Source organism: Staurois parvus, unplaced genomic scaffold (assembly GCF_062004578.1).
Source record: "Staurois parvus isolate SC_StPar_1 unplaced genomic scaffold, SC_StPar_1.0 ptg000159l, whole genome shotgun sequence".
NCBI lineage: Eukaryota > Metazoa > Chordata > Amphibia > Anura > Ranidae > Staurois > Staurois parvus.
Window position 1 is genome coordinate 980,857 of NW_028317955.1, and position 23,239 is coordinate 1,004,095.

General features: G+C 44.6%; 2 protein-coding genes across 3 annotated transcripts in view; both read left to right on the plus strand.

Annotated features, from left to right (window-relative positions):
• Window positions 1–5,970: 5,970 nt before the first annotated feature.
• LOC149463084 (uncharacterized) lies at window positions 5,971–12,140 on the plus strand. Its single transcript, XM_089675801.1, has 2 exons — window positions 5,971–6,157; window positions 6,250–12,140. The coding sequence occupies exon 2, from the start codon at window positions 6,590–6,592 to the stop codon at window positions 11,732–11,734; it is 5,145 nt and encodes a 1,714-aa protein (XP_089531927.1). The 5' UTR covers window positions 5,971–6,157; window positions 6,250–6,589; the 3' UTR covers window positions 11,735–12,140.
• Window positions 11,887–23,239, plus strand: part of LOC149463085 (hatching enzyme 1.2-like) — a 79,843-nt gene continuing 68,490 nt past the window's right edge. Inside the window, exons 1-2 of one of the 2 annotated variants that reach the window (XM_089675802.1) lie at window positions 11,889–11,960; window positions 21,231–21,405. In XM_089675802.1, the coding sequence (XP_089531928.1) occupies window positions 21,340–21,405 (66 nt within the window). In that variant the 5' untranslated portion in view covers window positions 11,889–11,960; window positions 21,231–21,339. Of the gene's footprint in view, window positions 11,961–21,230; window positions 21,406–23,239 lie in introns of both variants that reach the window. The other variant, XM_089675803.1, reaches the window with a different exon arrangement.

Genomic DNA, 23,239 nt, shown 5'->3' on the forward strand with positions numbered 1-23,239 from the left:
GGGTGCTGTGGAGTCCGGAGTGTCATGTGTCTACGGGGCGTAATGTTGTTTCCTGAGACGCCATCTTGAATGCTGGCAGAAGAAATAGGCTGGGTCTGTCAGAGTGAGGGCAGAGTAGAGGCTGGGATCTGTGTGTGGAGGAGGGATGCTGGTACAAGTGACAGATACCCTCCTCTCTGCCCTCCCTGGATCCACCAATAGGAATAATCATTCTGAATAAAAGTTTTACCATCTGGGCAGCTGCTGCACTTTGTTAGGATTTTATAATAAATCATATTAAAGTGGCGGAGGCTGCTCTTTCATTGGCTGATTTCCTTCCATTGACACATAATTATCATTTTAGCACATTATCTTCCCATTAGAGAACGGACATGTCGGTCACATACAGAATCTGCTTGGAATTAACCCTTTGGGCTCATTCACACTTTTGGTGCTTTTTGAGGAGCGATCTGTGTTTGGATCGCTCTTCAGAGAGCATTTGACAGGCAGTGAGGAGATCTAATGCCTTGAACCTCTTGATTGTCGTACTGACGTGCTGCAACAGTGTGCATTGCAGAGCAACTCTGAAAGTGACATTCTTTGCACACCCCCGGTCATGGGTTAGTGGCTGGAATGTAGTAAAAGCACAGCTCAACTTTGGGGTTTTACTATCCCCCAACCTCAAGTGTAAATGACCCCTTCTGCTGCCAGAGCATGTTACGTGTTTTTTTGTTTTTCGGTTTGTTACATATGTTACAGCAGAACTCATGTTTGTAAGATCTTTGCCTCAGAACTCTTGATTTGCATACTTTCTCCAGGTATTTATGACTCACCATACACCTTACAATCTGACGGTAAAATCACTTTATAATCAATTTAAGATCTACCAATACTATGTACTACAAGCACCTACCGAACCAATCCAACCAAACTGTATCCAGTCAGGCAAGCCCTTGGACTACATATTTGTTGAGAGCGTCTGTGAACAGCAATTTTCAAGTCTTGCCACAGATTCTCAATTAGATTTAGGTCTGGACTTTGATTGGGCCATTCTAACACGTGAATATGCTTTCATCTAAACCAGTGGTTCTCAACCTTTCTAATGCGGCGACCCCTTAATACAGTTCCTCATGTTGTGGTGACCCCCAACCATAAAATTATTTTCGTTGCTACTTCATAACTGTAATTTTGCCGTGGGAGGACTAGCGCCCCATCACTGATGTCAGTGGGATGAATAGTGTCCCATCGTTGGTATCAGTGGGAGGAATAGTGTCCCATCATTGGTGTCAGTGGGAGGAATAGTGCCCCATCATTGGTGTCAGTGGGAGGAATAGTGCCCCATCATTGGTGTCAATGGGAGGAATAGTGCCCCATCATTGGTGTCAGTGGGAGGAATAGTGCCCCATCATTGGTGTCAGTGGGAGGAATAGTGCCCCATCATTGGTGTCAGTGGGAGGAATAGTGCCCCATCATTGGTATCAGTGGGAGGAATAGTGCCCCATCATTGGTGTCAGTGGGAGGAATAGTGCCCCATCATTGGTGTCAGTGGGAGGAATAGTGCCCCATCATTGGTGTCAGTGGGAGGAATAGTGCTCCATCATTGGTGTCAGTGGGAGGAATAGTGCTCCATCATTGGTGTCAGTGGGAGGAATAGTGCCCCATCATTAGTGTCAGTGGGAGGAATAGTGCCCCATCATTGGTGTCAGTGGGAGGAATAGTGCCCCATCATTAGTGTCAGTGGGAGGAATAGTGCCCCATCATTGGTGTCAGTGGGAGGAATAGTGCCCCATCATTGGTGTCAGTGGGAGGAATAGTGCCCCATCATTGGTATCAGTGGGAAGAATAGTGCCCCATCATTGGCGTCAGTGGGAGGAATAGTGCCCCATCATTGGCGTCAGTGGGAGGAATAGTGCCCCATTGTGGGTGTCAGTGGGAGGAATAGTGCCCCATTGTGGGTGTCAGTGGGAGGAATAGTGCCCCATCGTTGGTGTCAGTGGGGGCAGGAATAGTGCCCCATCGTTGGTGTCAGTGGGGGGAGGAATAGTGCCCCATCGTTGGTGTCAGTGGGGGGAGGAATAGTGCCCCATCGTTGGTGTCAGTGGGGGGAGGAATAGTGCCCCATCGTTGGTGTCAGTGGGGGGAGGAATAGTGCCCCATCGTTGGTGTCAGTGGGGGGAGGAATAGTGCCTTATCGTTGGTATTAGTGACACAAATGATGGGGCACTATCCCTCCCACTGACACCAATGATACTTACCTTGCTGACTCCTGCTCCAGCCTGGGCTCGCTCTCTCCCTCTCCCATCTACAGCCTGCATACCTGGCTGCAGCAGCAAAATTTGCACTTACCTGTCAGCTGTCTTCCTTCTCTGGCCTCTCTCTTCACTCGTTCCTGCAGCTCCCTCAATCTTCTTCGATCTCCGCGCGCTGCCGCTCGGCTCCTCCTCTCCAAGCTCCACCTTCTCGCCGGTGATTGGCCGCCTGTGTGCCTCTCCTGAGCTACAGTTCCGGTGGCCAATCAGCGGCAAGGAGGCGGTGACAGGGGCAGCATATTATCCCGCCCACACATCGCCGGAGACAGGAGCGGCGTCTCGGTTCCTAAGACCATCGGAAATATGTGTTTTCCGATGGTCTTAGGCGACCCCTGGGAAATGGTCGTTCGACCCCCAAAGGGGTCGCGACCCCCAGGTTGAGAACCGCTGATCTAAACCATTCCATTGTAGCTCTGGCTGGATGTTTTGGGTTGTTGTCCTGCTGGAAGGTGAACCTCCGCCCCAGTCTCAAGTCTTTTGCAGACTAACAGGTTTTCTTCTAAGATTGCCCTGTATTTGGCTCCATCCATCTTCCCATCAACTCTGACCAGCTTCCCTGTCCCTGCTGAAGAAAAGCATACCCACAACATGATGCTGCCACCACCATGTTTCACGGTGGGGATGGTGTGTTCAGGGTGATGTGCAGTGTTAGTTTTCCGCCACACATAGCGGTTTGCTTTTAGGCCAAAATGTTGAATTTTGGTCTCATCTGACCAGAGCACCTTCTTCCACGTTTGCTGTATCCCCCACATTGCTTCTCATAAACTGCAAATAGGACTTCTTATGGCTTTCTTTCAACAATGGCTTTCTTCTAGTCACTCTTCTATAAAGGTCAGATTTGTGGAGTGCACAACTAATAGTTGTCCTGTGGACAGATTCTCCCACCTGTGCTGTGGATCTCTGCAGCTCCTCCAGAGTTATCATGGGCCTCTTAGCTGCTTCTCTGATTAATGCTCTCCTTGCCCTGCCTGTCAGTTTAGGTGGACTGCCATGTCTTGGTAGGCCTACAGTTGTGTCATACTCTTTCCATTTTCGGAGTATGGATTGAACAGTGCTCCGTGAGATGTTCAAAGCTTGGGATATTTTTTTATAACCTAACCCTGTTTGTTCACTATTGTTCTCTAATAAACCTCTGAGGGCTTCACAGAACAGCGGTATTTATACTGAGAGTAAATTACACCCAGGAAGACTTTATTTACTAATTAGGTGACTTCTGAAGGCAATTGGTTCCACTAGATTTTAGTTAGGGGTATCAGAGTAAAGGAGGCAGAATAAAAATGCACGCCACACGTTTAATATATTTATTTACAAAAAAGTTTGGAAACCATATATCATTTTCCTTCCACTTTACAATTATGTGCCACTTTGTGTTGGTCTACCACATAAAATCCCACTAAAATACATTTACGTTTTTGGTTGTAACATGACAAAATGTGGAAAATTTCAAGGGGTATGAATACTTTTTCAAGGCACTGTAGCCATCAAGATAAACTGTTCATAGTAAGCTTGTAGGTGGTGCTTAACCCCTAGATGCCGAGCACACACAAATATGCGGCCTCTTGGCATCTAGGCCTTGACGCCAAGTGGCCGCATATTTGTGTACCATTTAAAAATGCATATGTGCTGAGAGCGCGCGCCATGCGCACTCCCAGCATGTATGTCCGTGACTCACAGAAAGGTCCCAATCTCCCCTTGCGATCGTGACCTTTTCCGATCATGTGACCGCCGTGACAGCGAATCACGACGGTCATATGACCCTAAAACCCCGCCCCACCTCCTGGCTTCTGAAACATCTTAAAGGGCCGGGAGGCGCCGGCGCAAAGGGGTTAAGGCTAATATGTGTATGTATGAATGTGAGTTAGGGACCTTAGGTTCCCTGTACGCCCCTTGAGGGTTAGGGACTGATGTGAATGAACAATATATATGTAAAGTGCTGCGTAAATTGACAGCGCTATATAAGTACCTGAAATAAATAAATAAAGCATCCTAGTGGGGACTATGGAACTGTACTCGCTAATGCATGTATCACAGGCAGGAGCCATCGATATAATCAACTATAAAGCAGTTCTCCAGACTTAGAAGTGAGCAGAACAACTTGCACAGTTTATACTTTGTAATCAGTGGCCACATTTCTCACACTGATGACACTAATGAATGCAGGAAACACACTTCTCCATATCTCCATGCTTGTTCTCTTCCCACTGCCCCCTCTACTTCTCTCTCTGTGACTCCATGCTAGGTCCCTAGGTACCAATTTTACATCTATGGTCCCATTATGTGAGGAAGTGGTCACTAGTGAAGGGGCCAACCATAACACCCCTTCATTATAGAGTATCCATCACCCCTGACATGTCACCAGTTTTCTGGCTGGTTGGTTGCTTTAGCAATTGATACAAATATGGTAGTGATTAGGAAAGGCAATTAATCTGCTCATTAGACCTCTGTACTGTATCTTCTCTAACCTCTCCAGTCCCCTGATGTAAGCCCTGTTCTTTGATACACCTTACATGCACCTCTTTAGAGACTTCAAACCAGGCAGATTAGATGAAAAATAAAGATTTATTACTGAAGTACTTTAATCACTTCCCGTCCGGCCCATATATATAAAAAGCCGGACGGGAGCAGTGCAGGAGCGGGTTGCCGTTTATAAACAGCGCCTGCATTCACAGCCTGTGCGCGCTCCCTGGGAGCGCAAGGAACCGTGATTCGTAGGACCCGACGGAACATCGATCGCTGTACGGGACCTCTGTGTGAGGTCCCGATTCATGTGATCACTGATTGGCCAATCAGTGATCACATGAATAGTAGTAGGCAGATCTGAATGATCACAGAGGTCACATGGTACAAGGCTATTCATAACAGCCTTGTACCATGTGACAAGCTGTGACCAATAACAGCTCTCACTGTATTTCTCAATGGCTGCAAGACTGCAGTCAGAGAGGAGAAATGATTGCATTTACAGCCTTTACAGCAATCAGTGTAAAAAAAAAAAAAATCTTCATCACCCCCCAAGTAGTACAGTGACACTATGCTGACACTGTACTGCTAGGGTGACAGTATGTTAAAAAAAACAAAACACAACAACATAAATAATATAAAAAAAAAATGTAAAAAAAAAAGATTTAGAAAAATTATAATTTTTGGTTAAAAACTAATTTGGGCTATTTTTTTTACTAAAAAGATAACTGAATACATTTTAACCAAGATTATGAAGAAAGATTATTTATTTGCAAAATTTTACAAGAAAAACTTTTTTTCAACATTTTTGGACTTTTTCATTTATATAGCAAAAAAATAAAAATCCCAGTGGTGAATAAATACCACCAAAATAAAGTTTTATCTGTCTAAAAAAAAATGCAAAAAAATTCTTATGGGTACAGTGTTGCATGACCGCGCAATTGTCATTTAAAGTGTGATAGCACTGAAAGCTGAAAATTGGCCTGGGCAGGAAGGGGGTGAAAGTGTTCGGACCAGGGGCGGACTGACCATTCGAGCACTGCCCGAGGGCCCAGGGTCAGTAGGGGGCCCCATGAGCTGCCCCTGATACCTTTCATAGGCTTTTTTGGGTGTGGTTTGAGTGTTGGTGAGGACACAGGGCCCCATGACTTCCAATTGCCTGGGGGCCCCATGATTTGTCAGGCCGCCCCTGGTCCAGACTTGAAGTGGTTAAGGTAACTGTGCTGCCTTGTATTACACAAGGCATTCTTTAGCATTCAGCAGTGTATGTCCCCTTTAAGGCCAGGACGTCCTGTTTGCTAACTTGGGAGGAAGTGACCTCATCTCTTCAGACTGAAGAAATTCTACAATGCAAGTACATGTGGGATGCTGTTCCCTCTTCATATATGGGCTTGATTAGACCCCCAAAGTCTGTAAGTACCCCTCCTATGTACTGAGGAATGTTATGTATATAGCTAGGTAGTTAGATATGTACTCATGTATGTTTATTCTGTTTGTATTTCAGTTTTACCGCATTTGTTCACATTCACGCATTTATTCACGCGCATTCTCATTATGTCACATGTTATCAGTAAAAGATCATCGGTTATCAATCATCGACTCTTTACTGTGTGGACATCAAAGGTTATACTGCCTGTAATCCTCTGTAACCCTTTCATAACTGCAGAGAAGGCAGGACAGTAAAAAGACTTACACGGTTACTTCAGAGCACATTGTGTGAAAAATCTACAGCAAGCCCCACAACACAGAAAAGACTCTTAACTGTTAATACAGCAGCACGTGTGTGTGAAATCCCCACAGCACAGCCAGTCTAAGGCATAGCAAAGTGAAACTAACTCCGCTTTATGAAAGATATGAAAGATATCACTAAATTAACCCTTCCTAAAATCTCGTGCAAACAGGAAGAAAATATGCACAGTGCGCTGGAAACTAGGTCACAATGCAGCACGCCGAGAACTTATAACAAATCAGATCTGTCGTCATCCAAAGCAGAAACCGCCAGATCTAAGCGTTCAAGTTCCAGGCATTCAAACGTCACAGACCTATCGTCAGTCAGTGCTGGGGCAGCCGGGAGTAAGCATACAAGTTCCAGACATTCTAGCATCACAAACTTGTCTTCAGTCAGCGCTATCGCCGCCAGGGCACAAGCCAAGGCCGAGGCCGCATGCGCCATGGCCTCCTATGCCATACAGGAAGCAGAGCTTATGAAAGAGCAAGGCTACCTAGATGAAGAGCAGCAGAAGAGTCAGGCTGAAATAAAAAAGAGACAAGCCGAAGGGGAAGCTGAAATAAAGAAGAGTCAGGCTGAAATAAAAAAGAGACAAGCCGAAGGGGAAGCTGAAATGAAAAAGAGAGAAGCAGAAACGCTTAGGAGAAAGGCAGAAGTACAAGCCTCTTTACACATACTCCAGCAACAGAAAATAGCTGCAGCAGCCATAGCTGAAGCCGAAGTTCTCGCGAGAGCTGCAGATATTCAGTTTATAGAGAGCGATGTACTGGAAACACTGATAACACCTCTCAGTACATTCCAACGCACCCGTGAGTACGTGCAATCACAAGCAACCCTATACCCTGATAAACAGCCTAGTGACGCACCGAAACCATCAAGGACCCAGTTGGGAGCAGACAGCTTTGATGTTACGCATCACTACAAGACTGAACCTGAACTGCCACGTGATAAGTCAACCAATCACGGGCTCAGATACCAAACCGCCAACACGCTAAGAAACCAAGTAGATGGCGATATAACCTCTCCTCGTGCAAAACCAGATCTAGACTACAATAGAGGAGAGCAACCATCTGACCAAAATAGACTTAGTCAAATACCTCAACGAACCCATCAGTCACTATCAGCCAGCAGTCCCGTGTTTGTACCCAGAACAAACGCAGCTGACACAGCAAAGGTTACAGACGTGTCGAAATACCTGATGCGCCGTGAGATGGTGAGCACTGGTCTCTTGAAGTTTGACGATCGTCCTGAAAACTACTGGGCCTGGAGGTCATCCTTCCTAAGCAGCACCCAAAACTTAGAGCTGACAGACAGAGAGAAGCTCGACCTACTTGCCAAATACCTAGGACCAGAGTCCTCAGAGCAGGCCAAAAGAATCAGGTCAGTGCATGTCCATGATGCAACAGCAGGACTTGCGATGGTCTGGCAGAGAATGGAAGACTGCTATGGGTCACCTGAAGTAATAGAAGAAGCACTTTTAAAGAAAATTGAAACTTGCCCAAAAATGACAAACAAAGACAATCAGAAGCTGAGAGAGCTCGGAGACCTACTCCTAGAGATAGAAGCAGCAAAGACTAGTGGAACTCTACCAGGTCTCTTATACTTAGACACAGCACGTGGAGTAGAGCCCATAATCGAGAAGCTCCCTTTCAACCTGCAAGAAAGGTGGGTCTCTCAAGCATCCAGATACAAGAAAGACTATCGAGTTGCATTTCCACCGTTTGTCTTCCTCGCTGAATTCGTTGTAGACCAAGCTAAGACACGCAATGACCCAAGCTTCGCCTTCCTGAACAAGAGAGTTGCAAGCGCCCCAAGGACAGAGAAGCAGCCACCAGTACACTACAAAGAACGCAGAGCAACAGTGTCTGTGCGGAAGACAGAAGTCCCGCCTGAGGCTGCAGCCAATCAGGAAGACAACACAAGAAAGGAAGTTGAGGATCCAGACAAACAGTGCCCAATACACAACAAGCCTCATCCACTAAGAAAATGTTGCAGTTTCAGAAGTAAGACATTAGAGGAGCGCAAGGCTTACCTTAAAGACAATCACATTTGTTTCAGATGCTGCGCCTCAATGCAACATCTTGCAAAAGACTGTAAGAGAGAAATACGGTGCACAGAATGCAACAATGACCGACATCTGTCTGCACTGCACCCAGGACCACCACCATGGAAATCAGAAGTTCCAGCAACTCAAGAAGATCATGGTGGGGAGCAAAAAGAAAGTGCAACACCAGCGATAACTTCAAAGTGCACTGAGATCTGTACAGAACCAGGACTCTCTAGATCATGCTCCAAGATATGCTTAGTCAAAGTGTATCCCAACGGTCTCAGAGAAAAGGCAGTGAAGATGTATACAGTCCTAGACGAACAAAGCAACAGGTCTCTAGCAAAGACAGAGTTCTTTGACCTCTTCGGGGACAAAGGAAGTTCAACTCCATACACCTTGAAGACATGTTCTGGAGTTATAGAGACATCAGGGAGAAGAGCAAACAACTACACCATCGAGTCATTAGATGGAAAGACGCAGCTGACTCTTCCTACCCTCATAGAATGTGACATGATACCAGATGACGGGTCAGAGATTCCCACACCTGAAGTGGCACGTCACTACCCTCATCTCATGCGAATAGCAGACAAGATCCCAGCACTCAACCCAGATGCTGCAATCGTCCTTCTACTAGGAAGAGACATACTGAGAGTGCACAAGGTCAGAGAACAATACAATGGGCCGCACAATGCACCATTTGCTCAACGTCTTGATCTTGGATGGGTTATCGTTGGAAATGTATGTCTGGACGGACTTCACAAACCCGCAAAGGTGAATGTCTACAGAACAAATCTGCTGCAGAACGGTCGCACATCATGTCTTTGCCCATGTAACAACAGCATGCAGATTAAAGAGAAACTATCTAACCCAACACATCCCCAGAACATCCAGAGGTTCCTGGAAGATACAGCCTCAGCTGAAGATTCAGATCAGCTAGGCCACAAAGTGTTTGAGAGAACTCAAGATGATGACAAACTAGCACCATCTGTTGAAGATAACCTCTTCCTTGAGATCATGGACAGAGAAGTCTTCAAAGACAAAGCAGGCAGTTGGGTAGCCCCACTACCATTCCGTACACCACGGCATCGTCTTCCCAACAACAGAGTGCAAGCAGAGAAACGCCTTGCGCTATTGCAGCGCACTCTTGAAAGAAAGCCAGACATGAAAGAACACTTCCAAGAATTCATGCGGAAAATCTTTGACAAAGATCAAGCTGAAAAAGCACCAGCACTGCATGAAACACAAGAACGCTGGTACTTGCCAATATTCGGAGTGTACCATCCTCAAAAACCAGGTCAGATACGTGTAGTATTTGATTCCAGTGCAAAGCATGAAGGTATTTCCCTTAATGATGTACTTCTCAGCGGACCAGACCTGAACAACACACTTCTTGGAGTCCTTATCAGATTCCGAAGAGAACTTGTTGCAGTAACAGCAGATGTACAGCAGATGTTCTACTGCTTCCTTGTCCGTGAAGACCACAGAGACTACCTGAGGTTCCTATGGTATGAAGACAACGACCTCAACAAAGGTATCATAGAGTATAGGATGAAAGTGCATGTGTTTGGGAACAGTCCCTCACCAGCTGTCGCTATCTACAACTTGAGACGAGCAGCGCAGCAAGGTGACAGACACAACCCTGAAGCCAAACAATTTGTTATGAAAAACTTTTATGTAGATGATGGACTTGCTTCCTTCTCCAGTAGTGGAGAAGCCATTGACATTTTGAAAAGCACTAGAGACTTGCTAGCAGACTCTAACATAAGACTGCACAAAGTGGCTTCCAACAACAGCAAAGTCATGGAAGCATTCCCAGCAGAAGACCGTGCAAAAGACCTCAAAGACCTAGATCTAGGTACAGATTCACCACCCCTTCAAAGAAGCTTAGGGCTTAGTTGGGACTTGAAAACTGACAGCTTCACCTTCCGAGTATCCAGGGAAGAGAAGCCTTTCACAAAGCGAGGTGTCTTGTCTACGGTCAACAGTCTTTACGATCCCTTGGGGTTCGTAGCACCCATCACCATGCAAGGCAAAGCTCTTTTGAGAGAGATTACAACTGAGCTAGAACAAAGTGATTGGGACACACCTCTACCTGAAAAGAAAGAAATGCAGTGGAAGTTGTGGAAAGACTCTTTGCTGGAGCTTGAGCGATTTAGCATCCAAAGACCATACGTCTCTGTTTCTTTGTCTGTTACAAAACGAAGAGAGATACACGTGTTTTCAGATGCATCCACCGTGGCTATAGCAGCTGTAGCCTACCTTAGAGTCATAGACACTCAGGGACAAAGCCATGCAGGATTCATCTTGGGAAAGTCCAAACTGGCTCCAAGACCTGCTCACACAGTCCCACGCTTAGAACTTTGTGCTGCTGTCCTAGCTGTGGAGATAGCAGACTTACTCATTGCAGAACTGGACATCGAGATCCATGCAGTGAACTTCTACACAGACAGCAAGATTGTTTTAGGTTATATCCACAACGCTTCAAGAAGATTCTACACATACGTGTCAAACAGAGTAACACGTATCAGAAAGTGTACAAGTCCAGAACAGTGGCATCACATCAGTACAGACAAGAACCCTGCTGATCATGGGACTAGACTGGTACCAGCTGCTGTCCTAAAACAGACTAACTGGTTCACAGGTCCATCCTTCTTGACTGGACCAGAAACTGAAGAGACTGATCAGAAAGGAACTTTTCAGCTTGTAGAACCAGACCAAGACAAAGAGGTAAGACCTCTAGTTGCAGTTTACAAGACTCTAACCACCAGAGAAGGTCTTGGCTCATGTAGGTTCGAAAGGTTTTCCAGCTGGAAGTCACTCTTCCGTGCCATAGGGAAACTCATCTGCTTGGCCAGATCCTTCAGCAAAACAGCCAGTGTTGACCAGGGTAACAATGACTATCTTGAGCAAGCCAATGTCACCATTATCAGATGTGATATCTTCTGGAAGAGATGGAGACAGGAGTACCTGACGACCCTCCAACCACGCAAAAAATGGCAAGCCGACAAGCCCAACTTACAAGTTGGAGATGTTGTTCTACTAAAAGACTCTCAGGCCCACAGGAACGAGTGGCCTATTGGACTCATTGTGGGGACTGATGCTAGTAGTGATAGCAGAGTCAGGAAAGTAGAGGTCAGAGTAGTAAAACAGGGCACCCCTAAGGTGTACCTTAGACCCATCACGGAAGTCGTTTTACTCCTTCCAAGAGTTTAATAGTGGCATATCATTATTATGCCAGGTGGGGAGTGTGCTGCCTTGTATTACACAAGGCATTCTTTAGCATTCAGCAGTGTATGTCCCCTTTAAGGCCAGGACGTCCTGTTTGCTAACTTGGGAGGAAGTGACCTCATCTCTTCAGACTGAAGAAATTCTACAATGCAAGTACATGTGGGATGCTGTTCCCTCTTCATATATGGGCTTGATTAGACCCCCAAAGTCTGTAAGTACCCCTCCTATGTACTGAGGAATGTTATGTATATAGCTAGGTAGTTAGATATGTACTCATGTATGTTTATTCTGTTTGTATTTCAGTTTTACCGCATTTGTTCACATTCACGCATTTATTCACGCGCATTCTCATTATGTCACATGTTATCAGTAAAAGATCATCGGTTATCAATCATCGACTCTTTACTGTGTGGACATCAAAGGTTATACTGCCTGTAATCCTCTGTAACCCTTTCATAACTGCAGAGAAGGCAGGACAGTAACAAAGGAACATCTTCCACACACTTTCCTTTATAGAGTTCTCTAAGCGCCCCAGAATAGTGCCCCTTGAGGTAGTCATACCTGAATTATGCAGCGAGTCCATAAAAGAGTCCTTTTGAATGTAAAAGTCAATAACAGACACGTGCGATTCATATCACAGGACAACATTTTGGTTATTCGGAGATTCGGATGTATCTGAATCTCTGAATGACAACAGTAATGAATTTCCATGAATCCAAATCAAATTACAATGATTTAAATGAAGGGCCTGTTACGGATTGGGGAGAGACCCCACGCTGTTTCTTAAAAAAAATTTAAACCACCAATTTTTTGCTTACATTCTGCTGACAGCTATTCTTTACACAGAATTCAGATCGGTAGTTCAATTTTCGATTCAAATTCTAAACCTTCCAAAAATGTGGAATTTGTTTTAAAATAAATAAATGAAACAAAAGTATTCTGAAAACGAATCAAAAAACGAAAATAGTAACATAACGAATCTATCCAAAACTAAACTAATTTTCCCATTCTGCACGTTTAGTCAATAACAGGTAGGCATCCACCTGAGGTAGCAATAATCTATAGACAAGGTCCAGTTCAGGTAGCACAAGTCCATATAGATCCACAGGCACCATAAGGCTAGGTTCACATCTCTGCGTTCCTGAGGGCAGCGTTTTGAGTGGGCACGAAAGCCCATTCATTTGAATGGATTCCTGTGGGCCCGGGACAGGGAAGAAGTCCCTGCACTTCTTCGGGAAACGTAGCTCGCACAGGAACCTCGGTTCCCAGTATGATTGCGATTTCCATTGCAGGCAGCGTGCCACTAGAATTAATGGCACTCACCTGCGGGTCCACATTCCTCTGTGCGGGTGATGCGGCTGCATGGATTTTTGTGCAGATCCGCAGTGGCACCACCTGCACAAATGTGAACCTAGGGTGAGGGGTGGTATGGACCAACCTCATTTTGGCAGTCTACTAATTGACCTCACCTGACCTCTCTCTAGTGCACTAATGAGCCCCTATATATATGGTATGACCCATAGGGGGCGGTATTCTTCCTGAAAAGAGCTGGAAAACCTGGCTAGCAGTGTTAACCATTCCTTCTAAGGAACCACTAGCTCACAGTTGTAAAAATGGCAGCTGTTACCAAACTACAAGTCCCATGAGGCATTGCAAGATTGACAGTTACAAGCATGACTCAATGGTGGAGAAGGATCTGGGGGTTCTGGTAGATCACAAGCTTAATAATGGCATGCAATGCCAAGCTGCAGTTTCTAAAGCGAGGAAAATCCTCTCTTGGATTAAAAGAGGTATAGACTCCAGAGAGAGAGATATCATATTACCCCGGTACAAATCATTAGTAATACCTCATTTGGAATATGCAGTTCAGTTTTGGGCACCAATTCACAAAAAGAACATTGGAGAACTGGAGAAAGTAGAGAGAAGGGCAACCAAACCAATAAGAGGCATGGAGGAGCTCAGCTATGAGGAAAGATTAGAGGAACTGAATTTATTCACTCTTGAGAAGCGTCCACCATACACTCTGCATAACACACTCCATGCATCCCCCATACACTCTACTATACCCAATAACGCACTCCATATGTCCTCCATACACTCTCCTATACCCCATAGCAAACTCCATACATCCCCCCAACATTCTCCGTAAACACTACAAGCACCGGGCCAGGGATGTGGGGACGAGACCCTTATCCTCATCAACATGGGGGCCAGCTACTGTACCTGGGGTCACCCCTGCCAGGGACCCCCCATGTTGAGGGCATGTGGCCTGGTAAAGTTCATAAGGGGGGGTTCATGCCCATCCCCCCCCTTTCCTGGCCTGCCAGGCATCATGCTCGGATGAAGGGCCTGGTATGGCCTCTGGGGGGACCCCACACATTTTTTTTTTGATGGGTCCGATATGGGTTTTGTGGGGACCCCATGGATGTTTTTGGGTTTCCAGTTAGACTAGTCTTAAAGAACCTGCTATTGATTTTTTTGGGGGGACTATACACACATTTGTCACATTTATAGGGTCTGGGGTGGCTTTTAATAGGAACCACACACATTTTGGTGGTTCTAGTCAGAGCAGACCTAAAGGGCCTGGCATGGCTTTTGGGGGGACCCCATACATATTTTTGGATTTTCAGACACAGCAGACCTAAAGGGCCTAGTATGGCTTTTGGTGGGAGCCCATTCATTTTTGGGGGTTCTAATTAGGCCAAGCGTAAAGGGTCCAGTATGGCTTTTGGTGAGAGGGGTACACATGCATATTTTTGGGGGGCCCTCACATCAGACCTAAAAGGTCTGGTATGGGTTTTTTTGTTAGGGGGGTTGCAGTAAGACCGGTCTCGTATGACTTTTGGCAGGGAGGGACCCCACACCATTTTGGGGGGTTCCAGTCACATCAGACCTAAAGGGCTTTGTATGACTTTTGGGGGACCTATATATTTAACTAGAGCTCAGACACTAATCAAGGCCATGGTTGAAGACATCCCAGAACACCACCATGCTCCTCTATCTCTTCTCTCCATCCCCCACAACGCAATAAGAGAGAAATAAATGCATACAAAACGGCAAATAAACGTTGGTGAATGTATGGGAGTGTTTCTGCACACACGTGTGACATGTCCTATATGGGAGGGGAGGAGTACAGGGATATGGGGGAGGACGTCTCTAATGTCATGAGATCCGTGTCATGCACTCACAGGTCAGCTTGTATTCCAGTTTCCATATAAATCACATTGGCTCCATGTGACATACTCATCATGTATGTACACAGAACATGCCTCCCCCATGTCACTCTGCCTGTGCCCCCGGTACAGCCATCTGGGAGCAGAAGACTGAATGATAATGTCCATGGACTGACCATAGAGATGAAGGAGGTGCACATTGATAATGGGCCTCTATGGTTGGGGCAGTAATGGCGGGTCTAGCAGCTTCTTCTGGTCTGCGTTGTGAACACACGCCGTCATCCTGGCAATGCCTTCTTACCATGCATTGCAGTGTTTACTTTCTTCCCCCAATTTCGATGTTATTGGTCTGCACTGCGACATTATAGGGTGTCAGAAACCGCTGCACAGAAATAGGGGATTTTTTGTGTGCACCCCCCAACGCAGGACATTGGTCGGAAGTGAAGCCTTCGGACATGGAACACACTGCCTTGTACCTGGACAAGGTGGCCGAATGCTGGTGGTGGAATTGAATGGGTCACACTCAGCAGGCACTAGGCCCATCCAAAGCAACAGGTGGGAGATTCCTGCTGCAGCCACTAAGCCAAACATTGCCGCCATGCCATGACTACACCCTTGGACACTTGCCTCTGCAGCTACAGGGGGAGGGGTTGGGGGGCCAAGAAAAATGCAGCTCATTCGGGAGGTTTTACTGCCCCTCAACCACTAGTGTGAACAAGCCCTTCTGCAGGGGGTTGAGGCATGGTGCTCCAGGTTTTTAATAGTTAACACATATGGTGTGGAGGTGACATAACTCCTACGAGCCGCCTCTCAAATGCTTTTATAAAGAGATCTCCTGTGGATTGCTTTTCAGAAGACAACATGTGTAAACAAGGCCTTAGAGGAATCGCTATCTGACCATAGGCAGGCTGGGGCAGCATGAAGCGTGGGCTCCGTACTTCTATGGAACATCAGGGAAATGTACCGGGAAGGAGATCACAGCAGGTCAAAGTTCTACCAATTCCCCAGCATTCAGTCCAGCTATTCAGCTCTGAAGATCCAACTAGAAGGAGCCATTCACACCGGAGCATTGCTATCACTTTTAGGGAAATGCATTTTCCCCGCATGTCGGCGTAACACACAAAGCTGGGTACAGCACCGCATGTGCTATGACATTTCACGTTGTCACCAGAACAGGAATTCAGAGAAAATGTTCCAATGGAGACACTTGTTTCAGTGACAACTGTCTAAAAGGGGATTTCCCTCACATTGGAAAGATATCCTCTCACATCCTGCTGAGTCTACAGGACAGGAAGTGAAGGGAAATCTCCCTCATGAGACACAGGCGGTAAAAAAAAGTTACAGCAGTTCCTTACTTAAGGGCTCATTTTACCCTTTTAGCACTCTGAAGTGAGATGTAATGGGTTGCTTTTCAGAGGACATTTGCCAGGCAATGAGGAGACATTAGGTTGTCTCCTCATGGCCCGTTTTAACCCCTAAAAAGACTGCACCACCCCGCTGCAATCATGTACACTGCATGCAGTTGTGGCCTGGCCCTATTCACTTGAATGAGTCACATTAGTGTAGGCATATAAAATGTGTGTATCATAGATAGAATGATATATATAAAATATGAGGAAATGCACTATATACACATTCTTGTGTGTGAAGTTGGCACTGATAGCGGACCAGACAAACTGCATTTTTTCATATCAAAAGAATAGAATAAGGACTCCTTGCTATGTTCATTTATGCACGAGGTCATTACTTTACCTTTGTTATGTTGGGTTCACCAGTTTTTGGATAAATATGTGGAGAGTCAGGGGGAGTTTCAGAGCAGGTTATGTGCAAATCTACCAGCATTGTAAAATGCAAGTTTGTCTGATTAGATTTGGAAAGGTCTTAATATTCATAATGTACCTGTTGATGGTGAAGAGAATTTCAACGTGGGTGTCGTGTCCACCTTTGTACAAGGATGTTGGAGATTGAAGTTTTGCCATAAACAAGACAAGGAGTATCTATTTAACTTTGTAATTAAAATCTATGTATACAGCTGTTCTAGGTCTAGAGACGTTGTTTGAGACACATAAGATCAAACATGCTCATAAAACCAACCAATCAGATTACTCGACACTTTGGTCAATGGGAAAAAGTGTATATTAGGGAAGGTTTTTTGGTTGAGTTGTGTCAGGAGAAAGTGTGACAGGAGAAGTGGGTTCTCTGAAGGTGTCTGATGAGTATATGAATATTCTAAGTACCCGGTCATCTGCCTTGTCTGTACCTCTGGTTTATGGATTGTCTTTGAGCTGAGTAAATGCATCTCTCTGGAAAAGAACTGTTGGACTAGTTGCTGCGGGAAAATGCATTTATAAATACACTTCTCATCCATATGCTGTAATATAAAGACAATAGATTTGTTTTATGGATTTTCTCTCTGGAAAAGAAACGCTATAGTTGTCCACATAAGACAACAATTAGGCGTCTCTGGTAGGGAGCGGTAAAAACAGCTCAACCTCCTGTTTTTTACCACCTCTCAACGGCAAGAGTAAACTAGGCCTAAGTTCACACTAGTGCAGGTAGAAGCCGCTGCAACCACCCACACAGAAAACGCGGGACCCGCGGAGGGTGCCATTTGTTTTAATGGCACGTCGCCCGCACTGGAAATCGACCCCACACTAAGAACCGCATTGTGCAGGCTGTGATTTCTGGAAAGGTGCAGGAGCCTTTTGCCTGCGATTTGCGAGGCATGGCAGCCCATTAAAAATGAATGAGCTGCCATACCGTAGCCCCCAAAACGGATCTAGTGTGGGCCGAGGATAAGCAAACTTAATTTGACCTTTTCCATTCTTCTATGTTACATAAAAAAATCAGTTATGTGATCTATTACTTAAAAGAATTTGTCTGTTATATTTTGAAGTATACAGATGGTCCAAGTAAACGGTGGATTAAAACAAAATTAAAGAAACGTCCATTCTTTTTTAGTTCCATATTTTATTGAAGTAACAGTTACAAAAAAAGAAAGGGCCCTGGGGGGCCACAGCCAACATTACAACAATAGATGTGAAGGAGAGATATGGGAAGAGAATTTACCCAAAAATACCAAACCAAACATCTGGTCATTAATCAGAACAATGCGTAGGAGTTGCGTACATGAGGTGACAGGCTATATACCCGTAATGAGCTATGAGTACATAACCAAGGCCCTGGTGTGTAGGGGACGATTACAGGATACAGGGTGTAGTGCAATGAGCCGCAGTCCCCATGCAGTGGGGGACTAATATAGAAGGGTCTAGACCTGGATTTCTCAACCAGGGTTCCTCTAGAGGTTCCTTAAACAATTTCTGCCTCTTAGATAACTTCCCACTGACACCATTGGTCCTTTTAGCTTTCTGGAAGAGGGTAATTCTTCCCCATGACCCTAAGTGTAAGGAGCATTCTTCCCCCCAACCATCACACTAATGTATCCTGAGTTGTAGATATAGTCACTTTTAGCAGAGGTTCCCTGAGACCGGAAAGTTATTTCAAGGCTTCCTCTGTGTTGAAAAGGTTGAGAAAAACTGGTCTAGACCAACCTTTCTCAACCCTTTTATCCCAGCGGAAACCCTTGAAATAACTTTCCGGTCTCGGGGAACCCCTACTAAAACAAAATCATTGGTGGCCAGTGAAAAATTGGCCCTTACATTGATGGTCAATGAGAAGAATTCAACCCCCCCAGACAGCTAGAAAGATCACTGGCTTCAGGCAACTGGCTCTACCAAGTGGCGTTGACCTCAGAACTATGGCGGCCCATCAAATGGAAGTAGGGGAAGGGAAGCAGAGGTAAAGAGAGGGGAAGAGGGGCATGAGATAAGAAAAAAGAAGGGGGGGGGGCAGAAGAGTGGGGGGAGGGAAGGAGAGTGAGGTAGGAAAGACGCATAGGGTATGGTGTTGGGCCTTGAAGGGGAATGGAGGGAAGTGGTAGGTGAGAAGTGTGGGGAGTCCCTCTCAGCTGTCCAGCTGCCCCTCTCCGGCCCAAGCCCCTCCTCTTGAAGTCCATCCTTTTTTATGCTTTCTATCCCCTCTTCCTTTATCAGAAGCTACATGATGAAAATATATATTAATATATTTTACGGAATTAACCAAGTCAATACTGGCATGTAACACCCCCTCCATTACCAGGTTATTTTGCAGTTTTAAAAAGTGTTACTAAACCCACAACTGTAAAATCAGTCTGTATATGCAATACAGCATGCTGGTTATACTCACTGTGGAACCTAAGGGGTTAAACCTCCACATTATGTAAAAAGGCGGTTTGATCCTGTCTTCTCTGATCCTCCCTTTCTTTTACTGTCCCCAATCCATCTGCTGAAAGTACAGAGCACCTAGGAGACACTATGCACATGTTCAGTTTGGTGTGTATTGCTAGTTTATTGCGGGGAGGGTGCATGTGATCAGTACAGGGCCAATCCGCAATGTCCAGAGGGTCAGGGGTCGTGAAGCCTCATAGGACAATCAGAGGAGAATGGAAGCTCCTCCTATAAGATTAACTAGTGCTCAGTTGGACACTAACAGAAGTCCCAAGACTGCTATATACTGCTGGTGAAAAAAGTATTTTGCTGTTTCTATTTACTGAAATGATTGCATTTCCATGTTCTGTGTACTGTGGGAGACCAGGTATAGTGAATGCAGGCTCCGGGGTTTAGTAACACTAAGTGCTGTGATAGTGTGACTGACAATTAATAGGTCATGCAACACAGGACCCAGATTATTTTTATATCATTTTTTTTATACAGATAGAGATTTTGATGGTATTTATAACCACTTTTATATTGTTAAATAAAAAAAAGAATCAAGAACATTTATTTTTTTAACTTCCCCTTATCTTATTGTTATCAAACAAAAATGACCCTTTTGTGAAATCAGACACCTCATGGAGATCCCATGTTTTGCACGCTGGTATTGAGGTGGTTACATAAGGCTTCAGTGATCAATTCAAAGCCAGAGTGACCACAGAGAAAGTGGAAGATAGAAATGGGGAGTCGGCCAGATCTGAACTGGAGTGCACTAAGACATATTGGCTCTGCCTGGATCATTTACCATGAAGGGTTACACAGCCGCCTGTTTTTACCTCCTGTGGCAGCCGTGTGTGTGTGAAGCAATAAAGTATGGATCAGGTGCACTTCTAAAATTGAAAAATGATGCTCCGGGCTGGTTTATACCAGAATGTGGTGGGGGAAGGACGAGTTCTCCTCGCTCAAAACGCACCACCTTTGTGAGCTGCTGCGGGTGTCAATATATTAAGCAGATATACTGCTACAGGGTGGCAAGGGTGCTCAAAATCACGTATATATACGTGATTTTGCAGTTCTGAGTAGGGAACACGCGTACGCCCTACCCACGCAGCCATTCACGGCCTCAGCTGTCAATCACCGGGTCCCGGCTGGTGATTTCTCGCCGGCACCCAGTGATCGCTGAGTATTTCCGAAGGGGGAGAGACCTGTGTATAAACAACACAGTTCTCTCCCCCTGTCAGCTTCTGAACACTGCTTTGCATGACTCTGCATAGCAAAGTCATACAAAGTAGTGCGTTCCCCACACACTCTCCAAAACACAGTCCATGTGTCCCCAAACACTCTGCTATACCCCATTGTGTACTCCATGCGTCTTCCACAACACACTTCATGCGTCCCCCATACAGTCTCCATAACACACTCATGTATACAACATGCATAAATACATCAGTGGTTCATATAGTGAACTCGGCGTAGAGCTATTCACCCTGAGGTCATCACATTTAAATATATTCTTCAGATTTTTTTTAACATATAAAAAAGTAATTTTAACATATATTTTTACATATATTTATAAATGCATTCCAAAAATGTAGATTTGTATTTTTAAAGACATACAGTATATTTGAAATGTATTTTAAAAAATATTTTTCATATATTTCATAATAAAAATGCATTTCAACATGCAGTGTGTATATATATATATATATATATATATATATATATATATATATATTTATTGAAATATATTTTGAAAAATATTGAATATGGCCAAAATTGTAGTATTTCAAACATATGACAATATATTTGGGAAGAATATTTTGAAAATACATTTCAAATATATTTTTCTTCCATGTGGGCTAGTAGGTAGTTTTTATGATTGAAATCTGGTTAAAAGTGGTTATACTAGTTAGAGAATGTCCCCGTGTATAGGCAGCATTAGAGTATTAAAATTCTTGGCTCGGAATAAAAAGGAATCAGAAAAATGAAAAAATGACCTGTAAAATTACACTGAATTCCTGGCACACAATTACCCCCCTTTTCTATTTTCCCTTGTAGGGATTGCCTGTGAACCGCATATTGCACACATCCCCCTCCCTGCAGCCACTGTATAAAGTCAGCTCCAAAATACTTTGATTACTGTACCGTGTGGCAGGTGTCCACCACAATGGACCCGCAGTCCCTTCTACTCACAGGCATGCTGATAGCCATGTGTGCAGGAGATCCAATACAGGTATGATAACTCTGCATGCTGCAGTACACTATATGGAGGCTTAGACCATCAAAACTATACAATAGCTGATGTATACAGATAATAGGTATGGGCAGCACAGTGGCTAAATAGTTAGCACTTCCGCCTGACAGTACTAAGGTTGTTGGTTCAAATCTCAACCACTGTACCACCTGCCTGGAGTTTGCATGTTCTCCCTGTGCCTGTGTTGGTTTCCTCCAGGTACTCTGGTTTCCTCTGACACTCTAAAAAAATCATACTGGTAGATTAATTGGATCCTGTCTAAATTGGCCCTAGTATGTGTATGAATGTAAGTTAGGGACCTTAGATTGTACGCCCCTTGAGGGTTAGGGACTGATGTGAATGTACAATATATATGTACAGCGCTGTGTAAATTGACAGCGCTCTATACGTACCTGTTATAATAATATAAGCCTTCAAAATGGGAAATTTTGAATTTACAAGTTCAAGTCCCATAGACTTGCATTATGTTCGATGTACAATGTAGAACTTTCTTTAGGTTCAAATGTTGTACTGCAAACAAAACAGGGGGTGTTCAGACCATTACTACTGTATATCTGAAGTGTGAGATCTGCAGCCTCTCTATATTTAAAGTGAGGTCTGGTGATGTCACTAATATTAGGAGGGGGGGGGACCCCACGCTGTTTTGTTGTTGGTTTTTTTTTTCTAAATAAATCTAAATTTTTTTTTAAATGTCAGTCCTGCTGCAGCAGATTCTATGCATTGTACAGATGTGCCATTTTGCAGGTAGTTTAAGGGGAACCCCCAGGCATGATATTTAAAGGAATGTTTCAATTTATTATCTTTTACTTTAAGCAATGAAAAATGACTGCCCCTTTAAAATTTGTACTTTTTGAAATGTTTTTCTCTCCTGATTACTGTCCCTCAGGGCAGTACCCGAGTCCCCATAACCCTTTTATGGCCAATAACCTGCATTTAACTTGCATGGGCAGCACAGTGGCTAAATGCATATTTGCATGTTCTCCCTGTTCCTGCGTGGGTTTCCTCCGGGTACTCCAGTTTCCTCCCACACTCCAAAGACATGCTGGTAGGTCAATTGGATCCTGTCTAATTTGGCCCTAATATGTGTATGTATGAATGTGAGTTAGGGACCTTAGATTGTACGCCCCTTGAGGGTTATGGACTGATGTGAATGTACAATATATATGTAAAGTGCTGTGTAAAATGACGGCGCTGTATAAGTACCTGAAATAATAGTATAAGCCTTCAAAATGGGAAATTTTGAATTTACAAGCTCGAGTCCCCATAGACTTGCATTATGTTCGCGGTAGAACTTTCTTTAGGTTCGAATGTTTTACCACAAACCGAACAGGGGGTGTTCAGACCATTACTACTGTATATCTGAAGTGTTAGATCTGCAGCCTCTCTATATTTAAAGTGAGGTCTGGTGATGTCACTACTGTGCCGGAGAGGAAACTGTATCTGGGAAGCTACAGTGCAAGAATTTCCTGCATTGTATGTACCTCCCGGCATCATTCTGTGGCCCCGAGCGCCATCCATGTTTCCTGCTGTTCCTTGACCATTACCCCCCAAGTCATCAGGGGAGGAGCTCTGACATGAGGAAGCAAAGCTCTATGTTAAGCGCTGCATAATTTGATGGTGCTATATAAGTACCTGTAATAATAATGACAGGTAAAAAAAAATGTATGTGTTGTCCTTCCCAATTGTTTTTTACAAATCAGGTAATAAATGGAAGAATTTGATAGTGACAACACATCCATGTTTTCTCCCTCTTGTTATGAGGGAGCTTAGTTTCCTTTATATCATAGACCAGCAGTATTCTGCTAATTTTTGT